This window comes from Magnusiomyces paraingens (assembly GCF_902498895.1).
Source record: "Magnusiomyces paraingens strain CBS 517.90 genome assembly, contig: contig2, whole genome shotgun sequence".
In the NCBI taxonomy this organism is placed as follows: domain Eukaryota; kingdom Fungi; phylum Ascomycota; class Dipodascomycetes; order Dipodascales; family Dipodascaceae; genus Magnusiomyces; species Magnusiomyces paraingens.
The window spans coordinates 4,689,439-4,705,668 of NW_022474068.1; the positions used below are offsets into that span (position 1 = coordinate 4,689,439).

At 31.7% G+C, this 16,230-nt stretch overlaps 5 protein-coding genes across 5 annotated transcripts; 3 read left to right on the plus strand and 2 right to left on the minus strand.

The window, feature by feature from the left end:
- Positions 1–1,524: 1,524 nt before the first annotated feature.
- On the plus strand, positions 1,525–2,598 carry SAPINGB_P003218 (uncharacterized protein; the record flags this gene model as incomplete). Its single annotated transcript, XM_031997936.1, has 1 exon — positions 1,525–2,598. The coding sequence occupies one exon, from the start codon at positions 1,525–1,527 to the stop codon at positions 2,596–2,598; it is 1,074 nt and encodes a 357-aa protein (XP_031853827.1).
- A 1,860-nt stretch (positions 2,599–4,458) lies between these two features.
- Positions 4,459–5,577, minus strand: SAPINGB_P003219 (uncharacterized protein; the record flags this gene model as incomplete). Its single annotated transcript, XM_031997937.1, has 1 exon — positions 4,459–5,577. The coding sequence occupies one exon, from the start codon at positions 5,575–5,577 to the stop codon at positions 4,459–4,461; it is 1,119 nt and encodes a 372-aa protein (XP_031853828.1).
- Positions 5,578–5,836: 259 nt separating this feature from the next.
- On the plus strand, positions 5,837–7,303 carry SAPINGB_P003220 (uncharacterized protein; the record flags this gene model as incomplete). The annotated part of the gene is made up of 1 exon (XM_031997938.1): positions 5,837–7,303. The coding sequence occupies one exon, from the start codon at positions 5,837–5,839 to the stop codon at positions 7,301–7,303; it is 1,467 nt and encodes a 488-aa protein (XP_031853829.1).
- A 5,852-nt stretch (positions 7,304–13,155) lies between these two features.
- On the minus strand, positions 13,156–14,373 carry SAPINGB_P003221 (uncharacterized protein; the record flags this gene model as incomplete). The annotated part of the gene is made up of 1 exon (XM_031997939.1): positions 13,156–14,373. The coding sequence occupies one exon, from the start codon at positions 14,371–14,373 to the stop codon at positions 13,156–13,158; it is 1,218 nt and encodes a 405-aa protein (XP_031853830.1).
- A 749-nt stretch (positions 14,374–15,122) lies between these two features.
- On the plus strand, positions 15,123–16,073 carry SAPINGB_P003222 (uncharacterized protein; the record flags this gene model as incomplete). Its single annotated transcript, XM_031997940.1, has 1 exon — positions 15,123–16,073. The coding sequence occupies one exon, from the start codon at positions 15,123–15,125 to the stop codon at positions 16,071–16,073; it is 951 nt and encodes a 316-aa protein (XP_031853831.1).
- Between the last annotated feature and the right edge of the window lie 157 nt (positions 16,074–16,230).

The following is a 16,230-nucleotide window of genomic DNA, read 5'->3' on the forward strand; positions in this document are numbered from 1 at the left end:
GTTTCTGTGGCGATGCCAAAAAATGAAAAAAAAAAAAAAAAAATTAACATTGCGAAGAAAAATAAATAAATAAAAAAAATTAAAACCTCCTTTTTTTTTTTTTAATATTTTTAATATTTTTAATATTTTTAATATTTTTAATAAAAATTAAAAAAAAACCTCCTTTTTCATAATAAAAAATTCCCCAATTTTCAAAAAAAATTTTTTTTTTTTTTTTTTTTTTTTTTTTTTTCAATTAATTTCATCTTTAGTTGTTGTTGTTGTTGTTGTTGTTGTTGCTGACTTGTTGCACAGGAGACTTTCATTCTAACATTTAAATATTTTCAAATAAATAAAAAAAAATAAATAGAAAAAAAAAAAAAAAATACAAAATGTGATTGATTGTTTATTATTTTTTGAAATATTTTTGGAACGCAGCTGAATTAAAAAAAATTTAAATTTATAAATAAATAAAAAAAAAAAATGCCTTTTTCTTCTTCTTCTTCTTTCAAATATAATTTTATAAATATAATTTTATAAATATAATTTTATAAATATAAAAAAAAAAACAATTTTTTTTTTTTTTTTTGTTTAGTTTTTAAATTCAAAATCTTTTTTGGGTTCCTAAATGTACCCAAAAAATGGTAGAGAGAGAAAAAAAAAAAAAAAAAAGAAAAACCTTTTTTTTTTTTTTTTTTTTTTTTTTCCCTCTATGACGTCGTTTATTTATTTATTTTTGAAAAATAAATAAAATAAATAAAATAAATAAAATAAATAAAATAAATAAAATAAATAAAATAAATAAAATAAATAAAATAAATAAAAAAAAATGAACTCAAAAGACCCGCCACTGTTTCTTTCTTTTTTTATTTATTTATTTATATAAAAATAGACTTACCAGAATTTTCATCTTTATATCAACATTTTATGATAATGTTGATGATAATGTTGATGGAGATGATGGAGATGATGGAGATGATAGTGGTAGTGCTTTTTTTTTTTTTTCTTCGTTTATTTCCTAAAACAAGTAAAAAACTTTATTATTAAAAATAAAAAAATGTCTTACCAGATTTTTGTCTTTTGTTTTAAAGTAATACAAGGCGATAAATAAATAAATAAATAAATAAATAAAAAAAATAAAAATAAAAAACTTTAAAAAAAATAAAAATTTTTTTTTTTATTTCTTTCTTTCTTTCCCATCTTTCTATCTTAATTTTTTTTTTTTAAATTTAACATAAATTTAACATAAATTTAACATAAATTTAACTACTAAAATTTAAACAAATTAAATTAGTCATCATCATCATAAATCAATCAATCAATCAATTAATAAATTCTTAAATTCTTAAATAAATAAAAAAAATACTTGGCATTTTATTTTTTTTATTTTTTATTTTTTTTCTAAGTTACCCATTCCAATCTTAATTTAAATTAAAAACACCAATTTCTATCCATTCCATTCCAATCTATCTTTTCTCTCCCCCTCTACAAATAATAATAAATTTTATCTTTCCATTCTTTTCTCACACACACTCACACATCAAAATGATATCCTCTCAACAACAACAACAAACAACTCTCTCACACACAAACCCCTCTAATTTCCCTCCATGTGCCCTTTGTACTGAATCTGTACTATACCCTAACCCCGCTTTAAACCCCGATTCAAATTCAGATTTAGATTTAGATTTAGATTTAGATTTAGATTCAGAATCAGACCATAACAAACAACAACAACAACAACAACAACAACAACAACCACAATTCCTCCTAGATGATATCGTTCTAAATAATTGCCCTGCTTCCCATCATTTCCATTGGGATTGTATCACTTCTCAACCTGGTCCTAACGTTGACTGGTGCCCTGCTTGTATACAAACCCCTTCAAACCCTATACTATCTTCCCCACCTCAACCTTCTTCAGGTTATGTCGCTTCACCTATCGGTCAAATCTTAGCCTCAGTAACTACAACTGAAGGAGGTACTGTCCAAAATTATGATATTAAACCTGATATGTTAGCTGAACGCTCTTCTCCTTTCCCTCGTGCAATCTCTGTTATTCGTTCCCAAATTGAAGACTCTGCTACTGAAGAAGAAGAAGAAGAAGAAGAAGAATCTACTTCAACTTCAACTTCAACTTCAACTTCAACTTCAACTTCTTCAAACAATACTAATAATAATACTGAAAAACTTTCTCTTCAAAGAACTATCGCAAGAATCCCTCCTGCCCTTCTTGTTGCTGCTGTTTTTGAATCATGTGCTGCCGGTGACCCTGAAGCTCTACTTGAACTTCTTACCCTTATGCCCACACAAGCTGATACTGCCGCTTTAGCCCGTCAACCTCTTAATCAAGCTGTAGCTGCTGCCGTCCCCCCACCACATCCATCTGATCATGGTTCTGCAGCTTACATGTATGCCGTACATGGCCCTTTTTCTTCTTCTTCTTCTCCTTCACCTTGGACTCCTCTTTGTGAAGCTGCTGTAAATGGAAGATCTTATATTGTTCGTATTCTAACTCAAGCATGTCCTGACTGGTCTCGGGAAGAACTTGAAACTGCTGCACAGGTTGCAATTTCTACAGGGCGTCCTGATATTGCAGCACTTTTAATAGATTTTTAAAATCAAATAATTTTATATTATTTATTTATTTATTTTTTTATTCATTAAAAAAAAAAAAAAAATGGAAGGGACCCCTTTGTATAGGAAAGAAAAAAAAAAAAAATTTTTTTTTTTTTTTTTTTAAACTTTTTAACCGGTACAAAGCCAAATTTTAAAAATAATTGCTTAAATGCCATCAATTTCTTTTTGGTAAAAATTAAAATAAAAAAATAAAAAAAAAAATAAAAAAAAGTTTTTTTTATTTATTTTTTTCTCGTTTTATATTTTCCGTTGATTACCGTCTTAAAACTTTAAAAATATATATATTTATTATTATATTTATATAATATATAAAATTTAAATTTTTTTTTTTTATTAATCCAGACTATGATATACACAAAATAACCCAAAGTGTGTAATCTATAGTACCATCAACTATTTATTAAATAAGAAATAGAAGATAAAAGATGAAAGATAAAAGATAAAAGATAAAAGATAGAAAAAAAAAATTATCCCAAACTTGATATAAAATTAACTCATTAAAAAAAAAAAATAAGAATTATAAAATTTCCAATTGAATTATAAAGAACTATTATATATATATATATATATATTAAAAAAAAAAAAAAAAAAAAACTCTTGGTTTCTAAAATCAAACTAATCTAATCTGGCAAATATATATTATTTACCCTTTATTATATTTTCATTAACTTGATTAGGATTAAAAAGAAAAAAAATAAATAAATAAATTGACTATTATATATATATATGGTCTAACATTAGTTATTAATAATTACAGTGCTTTTAAAAATTTATTTATTTTTTATTATATTATTATAATAATAATAATGGTAATTACCAAAAAAAAAGTATTAAAATATCCATATTTATTATTATTATTATTATTATTATTATTATTATTATTATTATTATTATTATTATTATTATTATTATTATTATTATTATTATTATATACACTACTATATATTTTAAATATTGTTAAAAAATTAAATAAGAAATTTCTCTCTTTCTTCAAAAAAAAAAAAAAAAAAAAAAAAAAAATAACTAACTATAATTGTTGAATACTTAGAGAATTATTTTATTTATTTATTTTTATTTACAACTTGTTGCCAATATTTTAAAATAATTTTATATATAGTTGATATAAGATAATTTGTTAAACAAAAATCTTAACCCATTTTCCTAAAAAAAAAAAAAAAAAAAAAAAATCTTTCCCTAAATTTTCAAAATTTCAAATTTTTTTTTTTTTTTTTTTCCTTCCCATTTTCTATTTTAAAGATCCTGTTCATTAACCTTACTTTCCAATTTTTTTTTAATTTTTTTTTCTTCCTCCCATGTTTGATTTTTAAGGATTTTACCAAAATAACTTTACAGTTAAACGGTTATATATATATTTCATTCATCAAACCTTCAAGATTATTTAAAAATGAAAAACTAAAACTAAAAAATTAAAAATTAAAAATTAAAAATTAAAAATTAAAATTTAAAATTTAAAAAAATAAAAATAAAAAAATCAACTTTATTTGATATTTAAACATAATATCAAGGGGTAAAAATTTATTATTATTATTATCTTAGAATGGTTTATTAGTAGTAATAGTATTAATAGTAGTAGTAGTATTAATAGTAGTAGTAGTAGAAAGAATAATATATATATATATATAAATAAAATATTATACATTAAACCAATTTCAAACTCAATTTTACTTTAATCAACACTTTATCATCATTTATTTCTTCAATCATATTTTTTTTTTTTTTCTAACTTTACTCTATAATTTATTATTGATGAAAAATTCAATAAAATTCAATAAAATTCAATAAAATTCAATAAAATTCAACAAAATTCAAATCATTTACCTAAACTATATAAAGTGGTTCTGGACTCACACTTTGAGACCCACAAATTCCCTTCAAGCCACCTTTTTCTTTTTCTTCTTCTTCTTCTTCTTCTTCTTCTTCTCCATTATTATTATTAACAACCCCAGGAGGCTTGAAATTCCCCACAACCCCGCCACACTCACCACGCACTGCAAAAACAGCCACAGCACCGCGCCGCAGTACCGCAGGGTCCCCGGAGTCCGCATAAACTACCCGTGCAATATGGTGGACAGCTGTTAACTGTTCCTGCTTCTCCATCAACAAACTTTTATCATCTTCGTCATTACCATCACCTTGACCTCCACGAGGTACAGCAGGTAATACATCCTTATACAACACAACACGCGCATGCCACAGCCGTGCCCACGTACCGTCACCCAAGGCAGGAACTAACATTGAGCAACCACGCGTCGCACTATGTTGAGCTACCATCCCACCAATAAACATAACTGCAACATGATGTGACCGTGCAAAAACAGATGCATCTTTAATTAACCTACTCACAGCACGAGACCGTCGCCGTACTGCACTCGCTAATGATACTCCATAACCATCACCACGACCAACTAACCCACCATAAGTCGCAGAAACAAGAGCTGCCACATCGTCAACTATTACTAACGCACAATCACGCGGAGGCATAAACTCTGGAGGACTTCGAAACATCATAGCTAACTGTGCTAATGACCCTACTGGCAAATGTAGGGCTCTAGTAAGTGCAGATTCTGTAAAAGTTTTTACATCATCAGCTCCACCACTAACTCTACTACTAGCTCCACTATTAACTCCCACTGCATCAGCTAATCTTGCACCGGGTAATGTAACCCCTCCACTTGTAATCCATAACACGCTATGACCACGTCTTAACGCGTCCGCACTTAAACTTAACGCGACCGCAGTACGTCCAGACCCAGGTGTCCCGGACATCTCACTAAGAGTCCCGCGTAGTAACCCAGGAGAACTAGGTGACCCCAAAACTGCATCCACATGAGGACTGCCGGTGTATAACGCTGGATCTATGTCGGCTTGTGCGCGGGCATGGGAAACTGCAGCTCTTAAAGAAAGTGAGTCCGGGTCTTTGCTTGTGTAAGATGACATTGTGTGTAATGATATATATATATGGTGGAGAAAAAAAAAAAAAAATCTAATGTCAGAACGAAAAATTAATTTTTATATTTTAAATTAAAAATACGCGTTATTTACGCGATTGTTGATTTTTTACACGTGACTACGCGTATACTTATTTATTTATTTACTTTTTTTTTTTTATTTTTATTTATTTATTTGTTTGTTTACTTTTTATTTTTTTTTTCTTAAACCTTTAAATCCTTCTTCTTTCCATAACTCTTCAAAAAAAATGTTCAGACAAAACTTCAAACGCCGGCGCGCTCAAGAAAAACGCCATTTCGCAGATTCCTCTCTAGAAACTCATTCAGCTACTCTTACATACCCTTACAGACTCAACTTTTATGATACCCCACCAACTCTAGAAATTACTGCTGAAGAATTTGAGCAATGGGCAATTGATCGCATGCGTGTACTAGGCGAAATCGAATCACGTCTGGCCAGAAATTTCCCTCCTAAAGAACTCGAAGCTTCCCTGAGGCCTATCCTTGACAAGTACCTTCCTCTTGGTTCTAATGCATCTATGGCCCGTGCTTCGTCATCCGATCCTACTCCGGTAGATATTAAAAATGGACCTTTACACTTTGATGAAAATAATGAACAACATAAACGACTTAAAGATCATTACTCTCACTTTATTCTTAGACTCGCCTTTTGTCGCTCACAAGAACTTCGTAAACGATTTGTTCACGCAGAAACTGTTCTTTTCAGAATTAGATACAACTCAGATGACCCTGAAGAACGTGCAGCTTTTGCTCAGTCATGTAACTTGGCTTGGGACCCTGTCACAGATTCCGAACGCTCAGAACTTTCCAAAAAGTTAGACTGGCTGGCTGAAACTGATAAAGACTCTTCATTTTTCAAAGTCGACTTTGAGCGTGTCCCAGATCTTGTGGCTGACCGTCGCGTAGTTCTTCATAATGGCAAAGCTTATGTCCCCCGCTCACAACTCCAATCCTTTGTGCAAACAGAATTTTCCTCAAGACTTGACCGTGCACTTCTCCAAACTGTCCGTGCCCTTCCTCGTCTTGAAGAAGACGACCGCTTAGTCCCCCTACTTAATCACCTTGCTGTCGGATTCGAGGCTTTCTCCACTTACGATCCGGCCCAGGTCGGCGGTGTACCTGGATCTGCAGATGAAATTCGTGCATCTAACGTTGACGCTCTTGTTGACGCACACTACCCGCTATGTATGCAAACCATGCACCGTGGACTTGTTTCAACAAAACATTTGCGGTATAATGCCCGGTTACAATATGGTAATTTCCTCAAGTGGATTGGTCTAAGTGTTGACGAAGCACTCATTTTCTGGCGCTCACATTTCAATGTCCCAGAAGATAAGTTTTCTAAAGAATATCGCTACAATATCCGCCATCAATACGGCCTGGAAGGATCTCGTATTAACTACCGCCCACATTCATGTGCTGAAATTATAAATGGTCCACTACCAGCTCGTGGCGAATTCCATGGATGTCCATACAGAACGTTTTCCACAGATACGCTAGTCGCCTCGCTCCAGCGTATGGGTATCAATGATACGCAGCACTTGGCTGAGATTCAAGGCAACGTTGCTCGCCGGCAGTACCATGTTGCGTGCACCCAGGTGTATGAGCTGACGCATCCAGAAGATACAAAGAAGTATGATGAAACGATAACGCATCCAAACCAGTACTTTGAACGGAGTTATAAGCAGAAATAATTGGTTTCTTTTTTTTTTCTTTTTCTTTTTTTTTTCTTTTTGATTTATTTGATTATTTATTTTTCTAGTTATTTGGGTTAAAGTTTTTAAAATGTACTTTTTTTTTTCTTTAAAAGAATTGAATATTGATACCAATTCATGAATGGCATATGTATAAAGTGCATTTAAATGAAAAAAAAAATATATATATATATATATATATATTTATATATATATTTTGTTTTACTTGGAGCCCATATAAAATATCAGAATCACTTAAATCTTATAAACCCTAACATCCTCTTTAACTCAACAATATTCGAATATTGATAACGGAATTCCGTTGTTCACACTACAACCATCACAAAAAAAAAAAAAAACTAATACAAACGCAAATCGAACCATACGTTTTCATAATCTTAATTTCACTTATATCAATACGGGCTATTTTTAATTTGAATCATTAAGAAGTCGTCTTTGTAGACGAAAAAATTATATGAAAAACTAAAACTAAAATTAAAATTGACATTCTTTTCTTTTGGAAAGAAAAAAAAAAAACAGCATCGCATAACCATGATTTCAGAATTACCGTTTGAAGCTATTCAAGGAATAACAAAATATATCTTACATTTTATGATATGAAAAACTTAAGCCAATCTAACCAAAAACATCGAATAGCACTTCAACCCTTTTTTTTTTATGACAAAATGTTCATGCTGCCTGAGGGTTAAGTGAACATAACAAACCATACAAAAACTATTATCTTCCTGAATTTCGTGGCGGGATCGGAATTACAACATTAGATTTTATTGAATATGTGACATCTCTTATAAATAGATATGCATTTATTTATTCCAAATATTTTTTTTTGAAAAAGTCTTACTTCCTGATATTACCAATCTATACATTTTCATGCTTAGATTTAATTCTCGGTTTTAAGATTTTTACTAAGTAATATTACGTTTCTACAGGCTGGCTTTAAATGTGAATTTCCTTTTTTTTTCAAGTCTTTTCGTCTTTGAAGAATTTAAAAAAAAAGTTGAATTTAAATTTTATGAAACTGCAGAAGTTATTAAAAATTATGACTTTTTATCCTATTCATGTTTAAATGACAAAGAAAAAAAATTTGATTTGGAGTTTCTAAAAGAAAAGGATACTTTTATCAATAATATTAGCAATCACTTCACAAATATCACTCACGAGTTTCTTATCAAATTATTTGACACACTTTTTTTCTCAGATAACCTAATGGCTTCACTTGATTATCGCAATGAGTTCAAACATAGTAGTGCACTATCATTTATTGTTTTTAACCAATGCCTATTTTATTCTATAATGTCTTCAAAAATTTCCTTTATGGTTCTCGAAATACTCAACTTATATTGTTTTTCCCCTTGGTTGACAAAGTTACTAACTGATTAGCCTGACTTAGTGCAGGCTTATTTATTAAATAGTGAAAACAAAACAATTCTTCCTGATTTTGACCATTTTATTTATATATGATGTAAAGTTTAAACGTAAATTTCATTAGAAAACTTTACGCGAGTGTGACGAATATTTTGAAATTAATGATATTAGAAAAACTGATTTTGAAGGGTGGGTATGAGCCCCTTAATTTAAATAAATAAAGGTTACTTCTATTTAATCCACAGACTTGATTCAACGAAATAGAATAAAAATATCTATAACAGCTAAAGTCAAAGAAAGAGTTACTCTTTTTCTATATTCTTTTTAAATTTTGTTCTTGATTTCATTTTTTAATATAATAATGTATAGTATTAATTTACAAAAAATATATCTAGATATATTTTAGATCTATTTTATCCATAAAAACAATTTAAATTTTATAATTATCAAATTTCTTGTAATTATTGGTATTATTGCAATTTTTTTTTGTTCAAAGTTACTTTTAAATATCAATATAATCAATACATTTTTATTTTTTAATTAAATAAACTAATACTTGATTATTTTAAATTGATACAAACCATACCATTTTTTATATCATAATTTATTTTAATTGAATCTGAGTTGTAGACTTGTAAAAAAAAACAAAATTGATTATGGACATGCATCTTAACAAATATGATTCTTAGCGTTGGTACAAAGCGCATTTTATTTAGATGGGCAATCTAGTAACACCCATATTATTAAACACATAATCACTTTAATTTAATTTCAACCCCTAACCCCATTATTTACCTCTATGATATTTCTTTGTTATTCACAATGTAACCTTTTCAGCATTATTTTTGCGCAAAAAAAAAAAAAAATGGAAAAAAAAAACCGTCAAATAAACAAGATTTTTCCTTCACTTCTTACTATTTATTATTGATTGAATTCTCATGAATTTAGTTTTGAATACTAAGTATTATAGGAAAAACAATATAAAAGAAAAGAAAAGTAAAAAAAAAAAATTTCAACAATCATTACTCTAGATATTGTTTTGGCAAACAACCACATTGCGCAGTAATGATTTCACAATTACCAGCCGAGGTTTATAATCAAATAATAAAGTATCTTTCCAATAACGACATCAAAAATATAAGTCAATGTAATCAGGAGCTTCGGAAAACTTTTCAATCATTTAAATGGCAAAATACTCTTGTTTTCTTGTTTTTCGAAGATTCTAACAAAAAGGCATATAAACATAGCAATCTTAAAAGTTTAACTAATACATTTCAATTGAGTGTATATGCGCCATATAACTTTCCAAGATATTCTCCTATACCATGGAAGGTTTTTATATCACCGCATCGTTATTCATGGTTTTCAAATGAAAATGTCAAGACAATCGTATTGAATTCAGTGGGTTGCTTTTTCACCAAGCTCAATTTTTCTGATTTATACCCAAGTAATTATCCATATCTTTCTACAATCAGATTAAGTTATGCTGAATACCCTGTTCATATTTGTGATTTATCCAGGTTAAAGAATGATGATTTTTTATTTTCACTTGATAAGTTTTTTCAAAACACAACTCATTCAACTGCCATTACCACATTAAAAAATAATTTTCGTCTGAAATTTTTTGGTTCTTCCATTTCAAGTGCTAGAGACTTTACCTTTGCAATGATGGCTTTATCATATGTCACTACTCTTCATTTAAGCCGCATCCCGGTTAACGACACATTTTATTCTCACAATTTGCAGGCACCATCACTTCAACATTTGACATTAAGAGACATTGAATTTAAATTTGCTATAAATATTTTAAAAAAGCTAACACAGTTTCCAATGCTCAGTACGGTTGTTTATGAATTAAGATCTACAACATGGACTACAACAAACTTGATCACATTCTCTTCACTTTTGGAATCTATTGTGATACCACTCAAAGAATTTAAATTGGCAATGTTTAAGTTAATAGAACCTATTGATATTATTCCATTGACTGGTATTTCCTTTAAATCCATTACAACTTTTAATTTGACTTTGAATGATCTTCCAGAAGATCAAAATAGTCATTTATTTTTTAAAAAAATCACCTTTCCTGATATTACCAGCCTAATGCTTTGCAACATTGACTTGAATTCAATGATCTTTGACTTTCCATCAAGCAATATAACTTATTTAGAGCTCAGATGTTCATTTAATCTTGTATCTTTTGATGCCATTTTGTCTTTGAAGAATTTAAAAAAAATTTATTTTAATTTCACTGAAACTCCAGTGGTTAGAGATTATGATTTTTTATCCTGTCCATTTTTAGATAACAAGGAAAAATTTAATTCTGCATTTCTAAGAGAAAAAGAAGAATTTATCAAGAATATTTGCTGGGATTCCGATAGAAGCTTCAACCCGGAATTTCTTATCAAATTATTTGACATAATTTTTTTTTCGGAAAATCCAATGGCTTCTCTTGTTTACAAAGATGATATTAGCTTTTGTTATCCGCTATTATCAATTGTGTACTACGAATGCATATATTATTCTATAATGTCGTCAAAAATTTCCTTTATTGCTTTGGATATGGGCATTAGTTATTCTTCACCTTGGATGGCTAGAACACTAGCTAATTCAACGCATTTAGTGCAGGCTTATATATTAAATCCTAGAAAATATCTTCTTTCTGATTTTGACTATTCTATTCAATCACCAAGAGGTATTTTATATGATGTGATGCATAAACGCAAATTTCATCAGAAAACCTTGTGCAAGTCTGACTTCGATATTGATATTAATGATATTAGTGAAACTGATTTTGAAGGGTGGATATAAGCTGGTATCTTTAGTGCTTATCATTATGCCATTGTGTTTTTTTAATGCTATACTACAATGTTCTCAAACTCATTGATAAAATATTTAAGATAAATATCTACAAACCATACATTTATATCGATGTAACAATTTAAATTTCAGAAATGTCAAGTTAATTGAAGTTATTAAGTCTATATAGACTTATATTATAGAATATATTGCATCATTTAATCTATTCACAATTAAAAAATCATTAATTTTAAACGATAACCAATTTTTGTTTTTTATTTTCCCTTTAAAAGCCTTTTCAAAACACAAATAATTCAACTGGAATCACTATATTAAGATGTATTTTCAGTCTGAGCCTTGATCATTATAAATTTTTGGAATACATAAAATGAAACGTTTTAAAACGCATTTTTATCACCTGCCCCTACTTTTCATTTATACCGCCTTCCGATTGACGACACGGGGTTTTAAATAATTATGATAAAAATTATGTTCTGTCGTACCAGTAATGGTTTCTCATTCTTTATCAAAAAAAAAAAAAATATAATATAACAATTACTTACTTCTCACTCTTTTTGTCATTTCCTGAACAAATAAATCACTGGAATTCGCCTACTTATAAATTAGTTTGTTTCAAGATGACCAGGGTCCTTGTATTTCTAATTAATATAAACGAAACCAAAGTTTTAGAAACCAAAACCAAAATATTGACAGGGTTAAGTCTCCTTTGAAATGATTTTCTTTTCTTTTGAATATTATTAATTGTAAATGAAAAGCGTTATTTATACCGAAAAAAAAAAAAAAAAACAAAGAAGCATAACAAGAACAACCAAAAAAACAGAATAAAATTTTTATCTATATATTTTATTTTAATCCTATTTTATAAATATATACTTAAAGAACAAAACTTATTAAATTAATCGAATACAGAAATATTCCAACTAGTTGAGGGATTCCAAAATACTAGCATTTACACCTTTATTTGGATATTGTTTCTAAGTAATATCATTTTTATACTTAGTCCCAAATTACTTTTGAATTTTAAAAAAAAAATAATAAAAAATTTAATTTTTTTAATTTTTTTTTGTTTTTTCTAATAGTTAATGTATGTTTTTACTTTAGTTTTAAACATTTATTGTTTTTTTATTTTCATTCAAAAGTTTTTCAAACGTTTATTTTAATTTAAGCAATTTATATAACCTTTAATGAGACTATTTGATGTAAGATTGTGTACTACTTTTAATAATTTAAAGGTTCGATGGTCTAGTCGGTTATGGCATCTGCTTAACACGCAGAACGTCCCCAGTTCGATCCTGGGTCGAATCATTTTTGAAACATTTACTTTTTTTTATTTAATCAAGATTTGTTTTTTTTTTTTTTTTTTTAAAAAAATTGTGTGGGAAGCCCAGTGTTGAGTTTATATGTTTGGAAACAAAAAAAAAAATTTTTTTTGTTAAAAATTTACCCAGATTACATAAGCTCATAGAAATAAAGTTTGGGGTGGGCGGAAAATGAAAGTTCCCCAACAATGTAAAAGCGACTCAAATCAACATATTCATTCAAAAGAAATTTTTTTTTGACAAGATATTTTTTTCAAAATTCAAAATAAAATCAAAAACTTTTTAACATAGTATACAATATATACAACCCAGATATATATAACCACTTTATTTGAGGACCTTGCCGTCAGCAATCTCTCTCTTCTCGCCGTTAATGACAACAGGCTTGTCCCAGGCCCAGAGGTCCTCAACAAGAGCCTTGTCCTCAGGCTTAGAAGCATCGAGCTTGGTGTACTCATAAGAGTCCCAATCAGGAGCAACATCAAAAGCAGGAGCGTATTCCTGACCACGGACAAGGAAGGCACCAATGATACCATTGTTGTTGTTCTCACCGTAGACAACCATGCAGCCAAACATGTACTTGACAGAGCCAGTCAGACGGTTGAAGAAACCACCAACAAGGTTGTTGGACATAAAGGTGAGGGTAAGCTCATCATTGTACTTGTAAGCAACCTTCCAGAGGGAGTACTCCTCGGGGTCGTAGTGTTGCCAGAACCAGGGGAGGGCGACCTCACGGGTCTCTTCGTTGGAGTAGGTGCGCTTCCACTCGTCAAGGGCCATCTTAGCAGAGCCAAGGGCAGCAATGGGGTGAGCAACCTTCTTCTCCTTGGGAGGTTCATCAATGGGCTCCTCAGCCTTGGGCTTGGGGGCAGCAGCCTTGGGCTCAGCCTTGGGCTTGGCCTCCTTCTTGGGGGGGACAAACTTGATGGCCTGGTCAATAGGTGTGGTGTTCTTGACAAAGGACTTGAAGGGCTCCTGGGCAACAATGGTAGTGTACCAACGAGCAATGGCAGGGTGGGCAGTGGCCCAGGCCTTGTCCCAGACGGTGCCGTAAGCCTTGTCGACGAGGGAAGCGACAAAGAAGTCAGCAACGGTGGGGCGCTCACCAACAAGGTAGGTGTTGTTGACGAGTTGAGCCTCAATGGGGGCAGCAAACTTATTAGAGTTCTCGAGAGCAGTGTCGACATTCTTCTTGTTGTAGGGGATAAGGCCAACAAGGGGCATGATGGCACCAACAACGACAGCGTTCAAGAGATCAGAGTTGGCAAGAGAGAGCCACTTGAGGACCTCAGCCTCCTCGACGGGAGAAGCACCGAAAAGCTTGTTGGGCTTGAGGGTGGTGAGGTACTTGACAATGGCAATGGTCTCAGTGAGGGCAAACTTGCCATCAGCAGAAAGGAAGGCAGGGACCTTCTTGAGGGGGAAGTTGGCCTCAAAAGCGGCATCGGGCTCAGCAGCCTTAACATCAAGGTTGAGGGCCTTGATAACGCAGAGAGCAGCGACCTCACGGCCGTAGTTGCGGTGGTAGATAGTGCCTTGGGACATTATGATTGATTGGGGTTATAAAAGAGGGTTGATCAAAAAAAAAAAAAAAGTGATGTGTAGGAAGAAAAGTTAAGATGTTTATGATCGGTTGCTGTTAAATAGGGGTCAAAAAAAAAAATTTTTTTTTAAGTGATAAGTTGTTGGTAACATTAGAAGAATCGGTAGGACCCACACATACGGTTGGCCCGGCACATGGCTGATCTGGTTGGCAGCGGGCATCTTTCTGTGTTGTTTGTTTGTATAGAACAAAAATAGACTTTAAAACCCGAGTCCCGTTGATTGAAAAAATGTTGTTACTGACATTTACAAACTAGGCATTAAAATTACATAGCTGTGGCTGGTGGATTGAAAAATAAAAAAAAAAAACCCCGATTGTTCCTGGCAAGCCACAAGATGGGCGCAAAGTCGAGTGGCGGAAATTCATTAATAAATTTAATTGAATTAAATTAAATAAAATTAAATTAAGTTAAATTGAGTTAAACTAAAAATTAAAAATTAAATTGAATATTCAAAGTCACGTTAAAATCACATGGTAATCATGTGATTTAAACATTACTTGGTTCGAACCCAATATTTTTATATTTTTCAAATAGGAAACTTTGCTACGCCCAGCTGGCCTTAAACCTGCAATACTAAAAAAAAAACCCTTCTAAACTCAGCTGCCACTGTCAGTCAATAAATCTTAGCATATCTTAACCAAGCTTTAACCACCACCACCACCACCACCACACAAAAGATACAATCAAACAATGACTAACGTCTGGAAAGCACCTGCAGACATTGACGATGACGATGACAATCTTCTGATAGACGACTCAGATGGGTCTGATTTGGAAGTATCTGGCCTGGGCAATAGCAGAACAAACAATTACTCAAACCAAGGCTTTATCCAACCAGACCACCAAATCGAAAGCGATATCCCAGCAACACCTGCACCTAAATCAGTCCCTACAAATCCAACAACTTCAGCAAATGCAGCAGCTGCCTCTTCTTCATTCATGTCCAACCAACCGCCACCCGCATACTCCCTCGACTCGGCATTCACAACCACGACAGGCGATCGCGTGGAGCAGCGCCGGTTTATGGGCGGCGATACGCTCGATGAACCCGTAACTGCAACATTGATGCGTGACGTACGAGGAGTCGGCCATCGTTTACGTCAAGTCATTTGGTATTCTCCAGCTACAAGTCTGCGTGAGGCCCGCGGGCTGGACCCGGAAGCCGCTGGCGGGTTTGGCTATGACCCTAATGCTGCTGCCAGCGCCGCACATCTTACTCGACAGGAATGGGACCTTTGGGGGCCCCTAGTATTCTGCCTCGTCATTGCTGTTGCCATGAGTATGTTGGCTCCCAACCACCAGGCTTCCGAGGTCTTTTCTGGTGTCTTTGTGCTTGTATGGTTGGGCCAAATGGTTGTTACCCTTAACATTAGACTTTTGGGAGGAAACATTCTCTTTTTCCATGCAATGTGTGTCACCGGGTACTGTTTGTTCCCTCTCGTCATTGCTGCCATTATTTCTGCATGTGTCGGTTCGTATCTTGTCCGCATCATTGCTGATACTATTCTTGTGGCGTGGGCAATTTTCTCGGCTACAATGGGACTTAAACATTCGGGTGTATTGCCCTCGCGTGTCTTTTTGGCAATGTATCCTGTCGGTCTCTTTTACACTGGACTTGGCTGGCTTTGCGTCATCACATGAAAAATAAAATAAACATGGTATAAATCAGATAAAATAAAATAAAATAAAAATAAATAGTTAAATTTAATTTGAACATTAAACAATAACGATCATTTCTAAAAAACTATTTATGATTTCCATAAATTGAAAGTGAGGCACTATTTTTTTTTTTTTTTTT